General features: G+C 42.2%; 1 protein-coding gene and 1 long non-coding RNA gene across 6 annotated transcripts in view; one reads left to right on the forward strand and one right to left on the reverse strand.

Moving 5' to 3' along the window:
- The window catches only part of Ikzf3 (IKAROS family zinc finger 3), a 78,491-nt gene that overhangs the window by 39,377 nt on the left and 22,399 nt on the right, over nucleotides 1–16,715 (reverse strand). For all 5 annotated transcript variants that reach the window (XM_019206906.2, XM_010620028.2, XM_033763025.1 and 2 more), the window contains exons 2-3: nucleotides 8,645–8,698; nucleotides 6,520–6,618 (exon numbers count right to left, since the gene is read on the reverse strand). In XM_019206906.2, coding sequence (XP_019062451.1) covers nucleotides 6,520–6,618; nucleotides 8,645–8,698 — 153 coding nt within the window. The remainder of the gene's footprint in view (nucleotides 1–6,519; nucleotides 6,619–8,644; nucleotides 8,699–16,715) is intronic.
- LOC104859437 lies at nucleotides 7–960 on the forward strand. Its single transcript, XR_779383.1, has 3 exons — nucleotides 7–174; nucleotides 263–378; nucleotides 799–960. It is a non-coding gene; the product is annotated as an uncharacterized LOC104859437 (long non-coding RNA).

Consider the following 16,715-nt stretch of genomic DNA (forward strand, 5'->3'; position numbering starts at 1 on the left):
CGGGCTCCAGCTGCCCTCGGCGCACGGCGAGACCAGCAGTGAGCGCCCATGACCCGCGGGGGCGGCTTCCCCCCCCCCATTTCAGAAGCATCAAAGCATCGCGTACTTTGACAAGCACGGAAGAGTTGTACCCCTCAAAAGGGACTGAGTCGCTGCCTTGGAAAGCTATCAAAGGTGGGAGCTAGGTTTCCTATGGGGAAGGAGTCTTCTCTCAGCAAACTTTCAAGTTAAAATTCTTTTTTTTTTTTTTTTATCCAAACAGCTATACTAGGCAAAGGGTCACAACAGAGACAACTGGAGACCTTTCACCAAATTATCCAATTCAGCTTTTCTCAGAAGCCAGGGAAACCTGCAGTTCTTATAAGACGATGTAACGAGGTACATACAATGATTGATCACTGCTGTACAATTTATACAACTAACCTACTTCTCAGTGGGCGTATGTGATATTCAGTCGTGAGGTCAGGCTGTGCAGGGCTTGTGTGCTGAGTAGCGTCCCGCCCAAATTCACATGTGCCTGGAACCCCAGAATGTGACTACAGAAACGGGGTCACTGCAGATGTGATTAGTGAAGACGAGGTCGATTTGGATCAGGGTGGGCTCTGAATCCAATGACTGCGACTGCGTAAGAGAAAAGGGCACAGAGACACACTGGGGAGGAGGCCATGGAACAGAGGCAGAGAATGGAGTTCCGCTGCCGCAACAAGAAATGTCGGGGAGTGCTGAGGGCCACCAGGGCCCCCCGGCTTTCTCTGGGTACTCGGAGGGAGCATGTCCTTTTCACACCTTGACTTGCAGCCTCCAGCACCGTGAGAGAACAAAATTTCGTTGTTTCAAACTACTTGGTTTGTGGCTGCTTTGGAAGCCCTGGGACACCAACGCAGAGAGTAAACGTACAACTGAGTCAGGGTCGGCAGCTGATGTGCGCAGGCACTGAGGTGTGGGCTTCCTGCCCCTCAAGCCAGCGTAAGTATAGAGGGTGACTGCTGACGGAGCAGAGACCCTGAGTGGTGGGACGGGGAAAGCAGTGCTATCAGCAATGCGCGCAGCAGCACGAACTCATCATGTAGGTGCTCGTGACGGATTTCCGCTCTCTGAGCAGGAAATGGCAAAGATGGGGAATGTAATCTCGGAGGAGGAGGACCGAGGACAGGCGCTGGGGACTCTGCCTCCATTATTCCTCCCTTAGCTCTTGCAGGGCCGCACGGGGACGGCTTGGCCCCAGCTGCTGACGTCCTTGGTAGACGTCTCAGGGGCATTTATGCTACTCCGTACCTCTGAGCGCACAGGCTGGATATAAGCAATTGGGGTATTCCTTCTCATGAGATTTTTTTTTCATAATTTGCAATATTTTTCTCATAACCTTTTTACTAGTGCATATTGGTTATATAGAGTAATGGGTTTCCGTTTCGGCAGATTCGTACATGCATGTAACATACATGGATCGTTTCCATCCCCAGCACTCCTTCTGCTCTGCCCTCCTGCCTGCTTTCACAACTTGGAGGGGCTTCGGTGGTGTAATGTACTATGCCATTACCCTCCCTCGCACCCCTCCACTTCTCCCTTATTCCCTTCTTCTTGTCTAATATAATCTTCCTTTCTTTTCTTTTCTTTTTTCTTCTTTTTCTTTTTCTTTTTTTTTTTTTTTTGTGGGTACTCAGGGCTTTTGCCTGAGCTACATCCATGCCCCTTTTTTATTTTTTGAGATGGGGTCTCCTTAAATCACTAAATTGCCCAGGCTGGGCTCAAATTTAGGATCCTCTTGCCTCAGCCTCCCAGAGCGCTGGGATTACAGGCCTGAGGTACCACACCCGGCTCTTACTGTCTTTTCATTTTTTTGAGATCCCATAAATTAGGGAGAACAATTGATATTTGTCTTTCTGAGTCATGAAATGCTTTAGCACTGCTTTAGTTTCTGCTTTTGACATCACAGTATCTCTCTGACATCTTGGGTGCAAGAAGAGGGCCAAAGAGCCTTTGTATTCAGAGAAGAGCCACTGTGCGCTCCTTACTCACTGGATGCTAACGGAGAACAAAGACTCAGGCATTCCTGGGCTGTGCCTTCTGCCTTCCTGCTCAAGATCAGACTAAACAGCAGCAGGTGGACACAAGGAAAGGAGAAACCAGGCCTCTGCGTAGGTGCCAAAGACCAGGCTGGAAGAACAACTCTGAACTCCATTCCCTATGCTCTGCAATCCCGTTAAGATTCCAGCACTTCCTTGGTAAGTATTTCCAGAAAGATGTGCATATGGGCTCCTAAGCTTTTCAGAAAGTGTCCAAAGGAAAGAGGTAAGTCTTGTTGTATACAAACAGTTCCAGATAGAATATAATTAGGTGTGTGAACAAGTCCAAAACTACACTGGGGGCTGGAATGGTAGGAGGAGCCCTCGCGGAAGAAATAAACTTGCGTTGGTGCGATTATCACCAGTGCATTAGCCTGAGACACTGAAAGTATCTGGAAAGAGTGGAGGAAAAGGTTAAGCCGCAGCACAACAATCAGTACACATGGTTTAATGTCCATCTAATTTGTGTAAATAACACAGGCACAGAGCTATAGCTGCTACACATGCATGTGCTAAACAGAGCTGTTAGTGATACATGCCTTACTTATTTTTTAAAATCAGTGTTAGTCCTCACTGATGCCCTTTTGAAATAGTAAATGAACACCATTCATCTCACAGACCAAAAGCTTTCTTAACTCATCACACAAAAAATGTACATACTAACTCAGGAGCAATCAAATTATGACCTGCGGGTCGAATCCAAAACACTGTCTGCTTTTGGAAATAAAGTTTTATTGGTACACAGCCAAGCCCATTCATTTTGTGTATCCTCTCTGGTTACTTAAAACTCCATTGGCAGAGCTGAGAATTTGCAACTGAGATTGTACAGCTTACACTGCCCAAGATATTTACTATTTTGCTCTTCACAGAAAACTGTCTGTCAACTCCTGAACCACGCTCCTATGAATACACTGAAAAAAATCATAGCATATTTGTGGAGTGGAAAACAAGTGAATCATGCTAAATGTTAATACCTTTAACATTTTCCCCAAAATATTTGTATTTTTTTCAAACAGTTCCAATTAGATGAAGACTCTCACACACAGAGTGTTTCAGTCGGGCTCTGAAATTTTCTGTAAAACAGTTCACTAAGTTCTGGAGACTTCTAAAGATGCACAGGTCATTTCATTGTTTTTAAGATGTAAATTAAACATAATTAAAATTTTTCTGAATTTAAAATGTTTCAGACATATCTCAGTTTCTAAAACTTCCCACAGGACACTTAAGAGAATACTTTTATTAAATTTAAATAATATAGGACTCTCTGAAGCATTTTTTCTATAACTGCTATTACATTGTAGCTAATTTTTGCCAATTACCTGTAAAAGTATAACCCTAACCCAGCCCTGTCGGCCCCCTGTCTGCACATGGCAGAATTACCTTCTTCGGTAACATGCGTCTTCTGTCAGCCAACGCTACTTTCTAGTTCTAATGTTTCTCTGATTTAGGAGTCTAATTTGAACACACACACACACACGCCCGCCCACACCCACACACACAACCACACACACACACACACACACACACACACACACACACGGACATATGGGCCATATTATATCTTTTCTTAAAAGCCAGAGTCCTGTAATCACCTTTTCTAAAGGTGTATGACCCCGATTAATTGTCCGCACAAATAGCTCAGTAATTGGTTTGGAAGTTCACTGTGAAAGAAAAGAATAACCTTTCAACACTAAAGTTAGTCTGTTCACTTCTTTCTAAATGATGGTTATAGTGATAGAACTGTTTCTTCTCTTTCCCAAATTGTTCAGAATGATTTACCACATCTTAGAGTCTCTGCCAAGAAACGCATGGCCCTTCCAGACCACTGGCCACTGGGAATAATAATTTCTACGCACAGTGCTGCACGAGTCCACTGACATGAGCTGGAGGCAAGGTGACGAGAGGCGCCCGTGGCCACAGCAGTCAAAGAGGACCCAGACAGAATGGACCGAAGCCTGACGCCTCTTCCCTCCTCCTTGGTAACACTTCCAGAGCAGGCTCAGAACACACCAAGGCCAACGGTCTACTGAATAGGTCCTCAGAGAGGTGCCGGACCTCGTGGGTTTTTGTAATTTTTGTTGTAAATTCTTACTGTGGAATGGAAATTATTTGGTTTCTTGTTTATGTTGGGTCATTAGCTTTCTCCCCCTGCCCCCAACAATCTGAAAGCATAGAACTCATAGGCTACTTCTGAACCCAGAGCAAACTGTACCATAAATTACAAACTCCCAGGCCAAGAGCTGTATGGGAATCAGAAGCTCAAACACACACTCAGTGGCAGCACTTATCCGGACTCAGAGGCCCTAACTCAGAAAAACGAGAGCCCAACACACGGCTGTCATTTGCCCTGCTCTGAAAGTGACTCCATGGATGTCACCTTCAAGAAGCAGCATGAAGCTGACACACCATGTGCCTTTCCTCGGCACAAATGACCACATCCTGTGCCAGGCAGCATTTTTCTGTCTCTGTGGTTAAAAACTGGTACAAATTAATGTATAACTCGGCAGAGCTGGAATGTTAGTTGAAGCTGTGATTTGAGTCTCAGAACTTGTAGACAAATAGCCTCATTTCTTAGTTGTGAGCCATCTTAGACAAAAGGAAAAAATTCTGAGAAGTAAGTTTTTCTCCCTCTAAGACACACACATAATTGACCTAAGACTTTCATTTAGTCATTTACTCAACAGATATTTATTGCATATCTATTATGGGCCAAGTACACACTGTTCTTGGTACCACAAGTCACTCAAAACAAAAATGCCTAAAATACCGATCGTTGAAGAGTAGAAGAGAGAGGCAGCAAAATAAAAACCTTGTATCATCTGTGAAAGTGTCATGCTGAGAATTAAAATAGGGGGCCGTGTTAAAATAGCGACAGAGTTGTCAGGGAAACCTTCTGTAAAAAATAATATTTAAGATGAGATCTGAGTGACATTCATAAAACAGAAGTGATTAGATTTATCATCATAATTATTAGCATAAAAGATGAACAAGGTGAATATAAATACCGTGCTTAAAATTCACAGACACACACACACACACACACACACACACACACACACGAGCGCACACGAAAAGCCTGAAAGTATTCCATAATGATAATAGAGCACTATGTCTTTGGGAGGTAGAATAGAGGTGGCTTTTCCTTTTTTGTTTCCATTTCGGTGAACTTTTCCAAACTGTGGTATAATAGGAAAGTATGGGGCTGGGGATTTAGCTCAGCGGTTCGGTGGCCTGCCTTGCAAGCGCAAGGACCCGAGTTCAATCCCCGGTACCAAAAAAAAAAAAAGGAAAGTATGCTTAGTCTTGGTTCCTGCTCCTGCTCTGGGCACAGAGCTCCCAAAACTCCTTGAATCTCCTTCCTGAGAAGAGTATATCTGCTGCTCGAGATGAGGCCCTTTCAACAGCACTGCACCTGGGGCTTGGCTGATGGAGTGACTCACACTGAGAGCCTAGAGTGTCTCAGGTTGGGACTGGGAATTAGCAAGACCAAGGAGCTGCAGGGCTGGGACTGTGCGCCCCATCCACTGGCCTCCGGGAAGGGGAGGCGGGCGGGAGACTTGTGAGCCCTGAGACTAAGAATGCTTCCGGGTGGGGACTCGTGGAGGTGCTGGGGAGAAGGATGGAAGACCCTCGCCGTCCTCTTTGTGTCTTGTCCTACACAGCTTGTGCACTGGACTGTTTCTAGCTGCACTGTTTATAAATTAGTGATAGCAAATAAAGGGATTTCCTGAGTTCTTTGAGTGATTCTAGCAGAACATCATACCTGAGGGAGGCGCTGCAGAAACCTCTGAAACTGTCCCTGCTGTCCAGAGGTGTGGGTCGCCTAGGGGTCTGGCTGGTGCTGTGACCGTGTGTGAAGTAGGGCAGACTTACTAACACGAAAGTCTACATCTACTCCAGGAATTGAGGTCAGAACCGAGTGGTCGGACTTCCAAGCACTGGAGAAGTTGGTTATCGGTGTCGGGAAACAAAACCAGAGCTGGTGTCAGGGGCGGGGTTCACTAGGCCTTGGCTCACAGCAACATGTGGCATGGGAAGAAAAAGGGTGAAAGGGTGGGGGACGTGACTCCTGGTTGGCCACACAGCCGCCCATGGTGTGGCAGGAGCAGCAACTGTGCTGCCATCAGCTACCAAGGTCAAGGTTGTCCACGGAATGCAGAAAGGGACCCATTCCTGCGAGCTAGTTCCCAAGGTGCCTAAGGAACACAGACTAATGAGAAAAATATGAAATATGAATCGCTTGGTTACTAGCCAGGAGTTATTTCTGGTGGGCTGGACAGAGGCCGCTACAGATTTGGGCGGTTGAAGCACTGGCTGTCTGAACAGGGCGAGACGCAGGTGTGCAGGGCTGGTGTACGTTTTCAGAGTGTAGTAGGTTCTCTGGATTTGAGGGTCTGGGAGGCGGGTGGGGGCCGCACCCAGAACCGTTTGGCTTTAGTCTGTGCACCAGGCTCACCTAGATCTTCATCGTCATCGCCTGGACCTTCCACACTGTCCAAGTTTCCCACCTCTGGAGGTTTGGTTAAACTGTAATCGCTCAAAGCCACCGGACCTCCTAAAAGGCAAAAAGAACTTTAAGTATGCAGTTAAAAACTATCTTGATATTAAGTAGACTTTATTTAATGTTTACCTTTACATAATTCCTTAGTGATAAGCACTTTCCCCTCCATCTACACCCACAGAGACGTACGTCCATGAAAACTGGACAGACCACTCCTGGGGTTCCTGTATCCCCCCACTACGCCCGGTTCTCCTGAATATTTCTTTTACCTGAGTTAAACTGCACTAAAGTCTCTCTGGATAGCCATCCTTTCTCCATTGGCATAGCTCAGCAGGCTGCCAGGGCTACTTGGTGTCCAAGGAGTACAACATATACCAAGAAACATGGATGGGGAAAGCACTAGAATCCCACTTTTCGAAAGATGCCTTCCTAAGAGGAAGCCTGCGAGCATCCGGTTTCCAAATCCTACCCCCTTCTTCTGCTCACATCATAAAGGCAACTCTGTGGAAAATGCAGTCCAGGGTCCTTTATTGCTTTGAACATTAACTAAGTGCTGGCGAGGTTGTAGACAGGAGTAAGTCACCCTGCCTCTCCGCAGGGCCTTACACTTTGCATTGAGATGGAGAAGGGAAGCCCTCAACAAGGACGCAAGACAGGCTCGGGATGAAAGGAGCCAAAGGGAGGAGATGAAAGTGCCAAATAGCAAGCTTGTTAGAAACTGAGTTTAAGGGAAGTATAATTTTGTACAATAAACACTGTTAACGCTTGAAGAGAAAAGAACAGCAGAACTGGAACTACTTTTACAAAAACATGAGCATAACAAAAAGATGATGACAGAAGAAATGCACGGAGAAGTCACTTTCTATCAATCTCCTCCCTAACACCTGACAAAATGCCTACTGGATACTTACTAAGTCACAAGTAGTCAAAGACTTGGACTCCGAGCTGGAGGACCAGCCCAGCGGTAGACCACCTGCCTAGCACGCACTAGGCCCTGGTCCAGTCCGGGAAGAAAAAAAAAAAAAAAAAAAAGACACCAAGTCCCGTGGCATCTAAGCTGGGCCAAAGTAAAGGGTGGAGGTGACTGGAAATTGCCGTGGCCCAACACCAACATGGGGGCAGACACTTCCCGGAACGCAGGAGTGAAATGGAAACATTTCATAAAATCCATAACTAAGAGGCCCTGAAAATGTAGTCACTGTAGACTCTTGTTTGATTTACAAATACTGAGAGATTCTAATTTCTTCACAATGTCTAAGAACTCTAAGAGCGTTCTGAAAGGTGGGTGTCTCTGGCCATCCCACCTGAACACGCCCAATCTCATGTGAACAGTGGTTGGCTTTTCTCAAGCCTGAGATGACTACAATTCAGAGTACACCTGAGCAATTAATATGAGGTTCGGGGTCAAGTAAATATGAGATTACAACTCACAGTAATCAAAAAAGGCACTTTTCTAATGCAATGTAAGTTTTGTTTCCAAGTGAGCTAGTTGGTGGAAAAGACATAGATGTTATTTTAGTAATATCTATTAAAATAGCCAGGCATGGTGCTGCATGCCTGTAATCCCAGAACTCAGGAGGCTGAGGCAGGAGGATTGCCATATGGCCTATTTGAGGGCATGGTCAGTGACCATGGCCTATTTCTGCATGGGCCCAGAAGACAAGAATGGTTTTTACAGTTTTCATTTTATACTGAAAACATACAAAGGGTCCGAGACCATACGTGTCCTGCAAAGTCTAAAATATTTCGGATCTGGCCCTTAACAAAAATGTTTGCCGACCCCTGTTCTAGAGCGAAGTGCAGAGCACTCAAGTCTAAGCTACTGTATTATTTAGTATCAAGACCAACCCGTTGAAAAATTAAAAGATAACAAGAAGCAATGATCAATATCAGGTAGTGTAGTTTGGCCCTACGATGCTAAAGAATTTATAAGCTCTACATGGATGAGTTATCTTCTTTTATCAGCAAAAGCCAACCACATTTTTTAAAGACACGTCTCACAGTCTGTACTGCAACCCGCTTGCGCACGCCTCTAGGGCTTCCCTCTGAGGCGGTTTCTAGAGAGGCGGGGCCCGATTACCTGTGGACAGCGGCTGCTCCTCAGAGCTCTTCAGCTCCACGCTCGGTTGGATATCTGAAAAGAAAGGGCGTGGTTACAAATATTAGCTCCTTATGGTACATTTCCAGACTTGAGCATTCCAAATAAGGGTACCATCTTGGCAAGCTTCGGGGCCATTATTTCTCTTTTAGAGCAGGACCCCACTTCCTCTATGCTGTCCCCAAAAAGCACCTGATGGCGAATGAAAGGAATCAGTGGTGCAGAGCTTTCTGCCAAAGGTCTAGTTACACCACGAACAAAGGTCCCAGTAGAACTTCAAGTGTCCTTTATTCTTCTCCCCCAACACATACAAATAATTCTTTGAGGTAAGATCTTGCTATATTGCCCAGAGTAGCCTCGAAATCAAGATCCTCCTGCCTCAGCCTCTAGAGGATCTGGGATTACAGGTGTGTGCCACCAACCCCCGCTTCCCTTCAAATATTTTATTATGACCATTTTCAAACATACAGAAAGAAGTATACAGAGAACACTTACTCCCCAGCACTAGATTCCCTAGTGACATTATGCTGTTTTTCTGTTCTATCATATCTTTCCACTTATTTGTTGTTCTGTCCTTCTATCCACTGATCCATCTCATTTGGCACATTTCAAAAGATGCAGACATACCTCTACTTCCCTCCTAGCACTTTAGCGTGAACAGTAATTAGATGTCCATATTTAAAAATGCATATCCTAGCTGGGCGTGGTGGCGCACACCTGTAATCCCAGCACTCGGGAGGCTGAGGCAGGAGGATCACTGTGAGTTCGACCAGCCTGGGCTACGTAGTGAGTTCCAGGTCAGTCTCAACTACATAGTGAGACCCTGTCTCAAAAAACAAAACAAAAGAAAAGAAAAATGCACATCCTAGTCATGTAAATTCCCATCAAGATACAGAACATTGTCCTAGGAAAATTCTCTACTGCTCTTTCTACCCAGTATTCCTTTCTAGCATCTGTTAGTTTGGGCTGATCTAAACTTTACAGAAATGAAACCATACAGACATACAGCACACTTGCTTCTGCCTGAGCCGCCTTTCACTCAACATAACATTTTGGGGACACATCCATTCTGTGGCCTTTATCAGTAGTTTTTTTCTTCATTATTAAATAGTATTCCACCACATGATGCACCAGTACTGGTCCATCCTCTGTCTGAGGGGCACCTAGATGGTGTCCAGCTTGGCCCATTATGAATAAAGCGACTGTGATATTTCTGTTTTCTTTTTCTTTTTTGGGGGGAGGGTACCAGGGATAGAACTCGGGTCCTTGCGCTTGCGAGGCAGGTAGCAGTGTGATCTTTCTTTTTTAAATAAAAAATGACTAAGTTTCGCGAAGGTAGTGTGACAATCCCTAAACAGTTCTATACTCAATTTCCTCTTTTATCGACTTCTTGCTCTGTGTATGAAACTGACACAGTGTAGTGATCCCAGCATCCTGATGCCCTTCTTCCGCTGATACCCTTTTTCTGTCCCAGGCCCCACGTTATACTTAGTCACTGTGTTTCTTCAGGCTGCTCTTGGTTGTGCTAACTTCTCAGACTTTATCTTGATGGCCTGGGCAGGTATTTTGTGGAATGGCCCCCACTGGGATTGGGTTTTTTTTGCCTCATGATTGGACTGGGGTGTGTTCATCCTTGTGAAAGTCTTTCAGTGGCTGTACATATTCACAGCTCTTTTTTTTCCTCATTGAGTGTATTGGTCCATTTTAGGTATACAGTACAGTTACAGTCATCATTGGGATCTTGTACCTTTACATGACAGATCTTGGTTCTCATTTTTCCCCATATTTTGCCCTTTCTTTACCCCCTCCTCCCTTCCCTATTTACAAAAACTTTGTTTCCATTTTTTTTTGTTTTCTCATATTTTTTTCTTTTCCCTTATATTCATAGCTCTTGAAGAAAGACTTGGATGTGAAATTACTGGGTCACAGACCAGGCACATGTTTAGTTTTAACAGAATGTGCCACAGTGTGTTAAAAAATAGCAGAGCCCCCAATACCAAAAAAAAAAAGAAAGAAAGAAAAAAAAGCAGAACCATCAGGCATGGTGGTACATGCCTGTCATCCCAGCACTCAGGAGGCTGAAGCAGGAGGATCACTGCAAATTCAAGGTTAGCCTGGGCTACACAGAAAGGCCCCATTTTGGAAAAAAACAAAACAAAACGGCAGAACCATCAGCAGCCAGATGAATTCCTCCACCTGGCCCATATCTTCATCAAAATTTGGTATTATTAGAATTTTAAGTCATTCCTGCTTCCATTTGAATTTACATTTCTCTGAAGAGCTAATAATACTAACTGACAATGTGAAATAGGAAAAAGGAGGCTAAAGGGATGGGGGAAATATGAAGGACAAGGGAAAAGGAAACAATATGAGAAAAAGAAAAAATGGAAACGAGGTCTTTGTAAATAGGGAAGGGTGGAGGGGGTGAAGGGAAGGCAGGGCTATGGGGAAAAAATAAGAACCGAGATACATCATGTAAAGATACAACATCCCAGGGGCTGGGGATTTAACTTAGTGGTTCTGCTCCCTGCCTCCCAAAAAAAGACACAACATCCCAATGATAAATGTAAGTGTACTATATACCTAAAAAGTACCAGTAAACTCAATGAAAAAATAAAAAAGAGCTAATAATACTATTTCTGACCAGTACCAATTCTTTTCCCTCTTGTGATACTGGGGATGGAATCAGGGATGCTCTACCACTGAGCTACATCCCAGCCCCTTTTTATTTATTTTGAGACAAAGACACTAAGTTGCCCAGTCTGGACTCATACTAGTAATTTTCCTGCCTCAGCCTCCAGAGTAGCTGGGATTACAGGCATAGACCACTAATCAATCCTAACTAATCAATCCTTTGTCAGACATATGTTTTGGTAGTACTTTCTTCTAGTCTGTAGCTTGCTTATTCATTTTCTTAATGGTGTCTTTTTTGTTTGTTTGTTTGTTTTTGAGACAGGGTCTCATTATGTAGTTGAGACTGACCTGGAACTCGCTATGTAGCCCGGGCTGGTCTCGAACTCACAGTGATCCTCCTGCCTCAGCCTCCCGAGTGCTGGGATTACAGGCATGAGCCACCACTCCCAGGCTTAATGGTGTCTTTTGATATTCAAAAAATTTAATATAATCATTTTAAATGGATTTTGTTTTCCCCTTCTTATTTAAGAAAACTTTGTCATCCCCAAATTGTAAAGCCAATCTCCTGCTTTCTTCTACAAGCTTCACAGTTTTTGGCTTTTATGTTTCAGCCCATGACCCACAGTGAACAAAGGTAGAAGTTGATGTCAGTTGTTCTAAGGCCATTTGTCAAGCAACTTTTCTCTACTGAATTGCTTTAATCCCTTTGTCAAAAATTAAAGGAAGCGTATGGGTTTATACCAGTACCGTAATATCTTCATGTTTTCTAGTAAGTCTGGAAGTTGGCTAGTATCAATTCTGTTCTTTTAAATATGACTTTGGCTATTTTAGATCATTTCCATTCTCATATGTTTTAGAATAAAATGTCTATTTTTTTAAAATTTGGAAGGACTATGATTGGAATTGCATTTTATCTACAGATCAGTTTGAGTCTTAACACTACTGAGTTTTTCAACCTATGAATATAATACCTCTCTCCACTTATAGGATTTAGGTCATCTTTAATTTTACTCAGCAATGCTTTACAACTTTCATATGGAGGCTGTACATGACTTTTATTAAATTTATTCCTAAATGTTATGTGCTGTATGACACTATTATTTTCTTTCTCTTTTTTTTTTTGGTACCAGGGATTGAACTTGGCACCACTGAGCTAAATCCCCTGCCCTGTATGACACTATTATAAATGAAATGAATTTCTTCCTAATTCTTTATAACTAGTATATAAACATATATTGCATAATATCTTTACATTCTGAGATCTCACCAGATTAATGTAGTTTTAATAATTGGCATCATCCTCAGGATTTTCAAGATCAGAAGTTATTGTTTTAACTGTAGGCTTTCCACAGAGTCTAAGAAGTTCCCTTCTATTCCTAACTTGCTGAGAGGTAGGGTTTTGTTTGTTTGTTTAAAGCATGAATAAATGTAGACATGTGTCAAATACTTTTTCTGCAGCTATTCCAAGATCCTCTATAGCTAATGCTTAGCTAGTGGTCTAGTTGCTATTCAAAGTATGTTTTCCCACATCAGTTTTGTCACCTTGGATGGTTATATTATTTCACTCCTGAGACAAACCGTGGCCTAAACCCTATGCTTCTGAGATAGATCCTTGCTTGTTTGTGATACAGTTTCTGTTTCATGTACTTCTGGTTCCAGCTGGTAAGACTTATGAAGGAGGTATGCATCCATGTTCATGAATGATTTGGGTTTGTAATTTTATTTTCTTTTATGTCTTTGTTAGGTTTGGATACCAGTTTTGTAGCGTTCCTCCTTTACTTTCTAGAATTGTGTAAGATTAACTTTACTTCCTTCTTAAATGTTCGGTAAAATTCAACTGTGACACCATTTGGGCCTTTGGGTCTTTTTTTTTGGCGGGGGTACCAGGGACCTAACTTGGGTCCTTGCACTTGTGAGGCAGGCGGCAGGCGGCAGCACCACTGAGCTAAATCCCTGGCCCTGGGTTTTTTTTTAAAAACAATTATTTCAATTTTTTAAATAGGTAGAAGATAATTCAGATTTTTAATACTATTTTGCATTACTTTCAGCAAATTTTATTTTTAAAGAATTTGCCTATTTTAAGTTGTCAAATGTATAATTTAAGATTGTATAAGATTGTAACATTGTGTTGTTATCCTTTTAATTTCTTTAGGATTTGTATTATATTTTCATTTTTATATCTGTAATCTGCACTTGATCTTGGCCAAAAGGCTGAGAAGTGATATGTATTATTTGTAATCCGTAATCTGTATATTCCCTTTTCTTTGTTAGTATAAAGGTTTTATCAGAACCTACTTTTGGCTTGGTTAATTTTTTCTATTGTTACTTTTCTTTTTTATTGGTTTTGCTCAACTTTATTTTCTTGTTTTTACTTTGGGTTTAATTCATGCCTTTTCCCCGCAGTCTCTCAAAATGAAACTTTAGTTACTGATTTTATTATTGTCTTCTTTTCTAATTATAAGCTTCTAAAGCAGTACGTTTTCTTCTAAGCTGACTTTTGCTGCATCTCATAAATCCTGATATATTATTTACACTGTAATTCAGCTCTACTTTCCCCATGACTTCTTTGATCTATTGATCATTATAGATGTGTTTCACAGATATTTGGGGAATCAGTGGATTCTTTTATTTTTATTGATTTCTAATTTCATTCCACTATAATCAGAGAACACAGTCTGTATGATTTCAGTCTTTTTAAATTTATTAAGACGTTTTCTTGGTAAATACACCATTTGAAAGTAAAAAGTACACATGTTTTGCAGTTTCTAGATATACTGCTTTTGGTTTGTTTGTTGTTTGTTTGTTTTGAGACAGGGTCTCACTGTGTAGATCAGGCTGGCCTTGAACTCAGTATGTGGCCCAGGCTGGCCTCAAACTCATAGCAATCCTCCTGCCTCAGCTTCTGAGTTCTGGGATTACAGGCATGTGCCACCACACCTGGCTTTTTCATTTGTTTTGTTTTGTTTTTGTTTTTGTTTTCAGTACTGGGAATTGAACCCAGGGCCTTCACATTGAGCTGCGTCCCAACCCTTTTCAAACCAGGGCCTCATTGAGTCACAAGTTGCCACAAATTGATCCTCCTGCCTCAGCCTCGCAGAGTGCTGTGATTTCAGGCGTTCACCATCATGGCCAGTTGGGGATACTGTTTGATAAATGTCAATGAGATCAAGGTGGCTGAGAATGTTAAGATCTTCTATGCTTAATAATGTTTATCTAGTCTATTTATCTATTTATCTAGTCAGAAGTCTTAAAATTTCCAAATAAGAATATTAGCTTGTCTATTTCTCCCTGCTATAGTGGCTATAATATTTATATTTAATTTTCTACCATCTGCTTCAAGTTAAAATTATACTGTTGACCAGGCGTGGTGACACATGCCTGCAATCCCAGTACTCAGGTGGCTGAGGCAGGAGGATCACCTGCAAGTTTAAAACCAGCCAGAGCTACATAGTGAAGTTCAGGGCCAGCCTTAATTACACAGCAAGACCCTGCCTCAAAATAACAGCCGCAAAAAATTCAAACACTTTGCATAAAATGTAGGCAGCTTGCCATTATTTAATCTTATTTCCTACTCTCCAGTCTTTACGCATAGTTGTCCTTTGTGTCACAACTACACAATATACCCCACAATAAGGACATTATTAATTTTTGCTTTAAATGGTTGTGTTGTATTTTAAAAGTTAGGAAAAAAATTAATGCTTTCTGTTTACTCACATACTCAACACTTCTGCTGCTTTTCATTTCTTCATGAAAGTCTGAGTTCCACCCAATACCATTTCCTTTCGGGTTAGAACTCCTTTAGCAACTATGTAAGGAACAACTTCTCTCAGTTTTTATTTATCTGGAGATGTCTTTATGTTGCTTTCCTTTCTGTAGGGTACTTTGAGGTACAGAACTCTGGGCTGACAGCTTTTCCTTCCTGCTCTTTAAAGATGGCATTGCATTGAATTCTGTCCTGTTTCTTTTCTTTTCTTTTTTTTCTTTTGAGACAGCGTCTCTCTATGTAGCTGAGACTGACCTGGAACTCACTGTGTAGCCCAGGCTGGTCTCGAACTCACAGCGATCCCCTCATCTCAGCTTCCCGAGTGCTGGGATTGCAGGCGCCACCACACCCGCCCCCGTCATTTCTTTTTGTTGCTGATTTGTTTGTTTGTTTGTTTTGGGTTTTTTGGTTCTGGGGATCGAACTCGAGACCTTGTGCTTGCAAGGTAGGCGGTGACACCACACTGAGTTAAATTCCTGGCTGTCCTGTTGCTTCCGATGAGAGGACAGTACATCTGGTATAGTTGTCTTTTCATTTATAATGTGTTCTTTATTTTTTCTGAATATGTTTAAGATTTTTCTCTTTAGTTTTGGCTTTCAGCAGTCTGACTATGATTTGGCTTAATGTAATTTTATTTGCATTTATCTCATTAGGTTTCCTGAATTTACTAAATCTATAAAATCAGGGTTTTTTTTACCAAATGAGAAATTCTCAGCATTATTTCTTCAAATCCTTTTTTGCTCATTCGCTCACTCCTTTCCACGTATGATAACTTCAGTTCCATGTATATCAGACCTTTTCATATTTTCCTACACTTCCTTGAGGCTTTTTCCCTCATTGTTTTTTCTGTTGTTCGGATTGAATAGTTTCTCTTGTTATACCTACAAATTTATTTTTCTTTCTTTCATCTCAGTTTGCTGTTAAGCCTATCCAGTGAATTTTCTTTTTCAGATATTATAACTATTAGTTCTAGAATTTCCATTTTTTTCTCTGATATAGTTTCTCTGCTGAGACTTCCTATTTGTTGATTCATTATCAGCATATTTTCCTTTACATACATCTCTGAGTATAGATGAGTATAGTGAAAGCTGTTGAACATTCTTGTCGTTAGTTTCAATGCCTGTGTTCCCCTGGGGTCAATCACCACTGATTCTTTTCCCCTTGAGGAAGGGTCACCTTTTTCTGCTTCTTCATTACGATCTAATCATTTTGGATTATATCTTGGACATTATGAATGGCATCCAATAGAAATTCTGAATTGTTATGTTCCTCTGAAGCACAGAGTCTTCCTTAAGCATCTGGTTAACTCGCCGGCAATCAAACTTAACTTCTGTCTCATTTCAGGGAAGCAACAGCTAGGATGACCAAATGTCCCCAGATGCCTGGAGGGAGGGGCTGTCCACAACACAGGACTCTTGGAGTCCCATGAAGCTGGGGGGAGTTAACTACCTTTGCAGGAGCATAAATTTCTGTCTAGTTATTTGGTCTCAGATGGAATACTTAAGAGTATAGGTACGTCAGGGGTCATTCTGAGAATTTATACAAAAGGGTCCTCTCTGGGTTTCTCTATGCCAGGAGTCACCTTCCCTAAATCACTTCTCTTCCAGATGATATAGTTGCTTTTTTTTTCTTTTTGAGATGGTATTGCTGAGTAGC

Source organism: Fukomys damarensis, unplaced genomic scaffold (genome assembly GCF_012274545.1).
Source record: "Fukomys damarensis isolate Sample0158 unplaced genomic scaffold, DMR_v1.0_HiC HiC_scaffold_13, whole genome shotgun sequence".
In the NCBI taxonomy this organism is placed as follows: domain Eukaryota; kingdom Metazoa; phylum Chordata; class Mammalia; order Rodentia; family Bathyergidae; genus Fukomys; species Fukomys damarensis.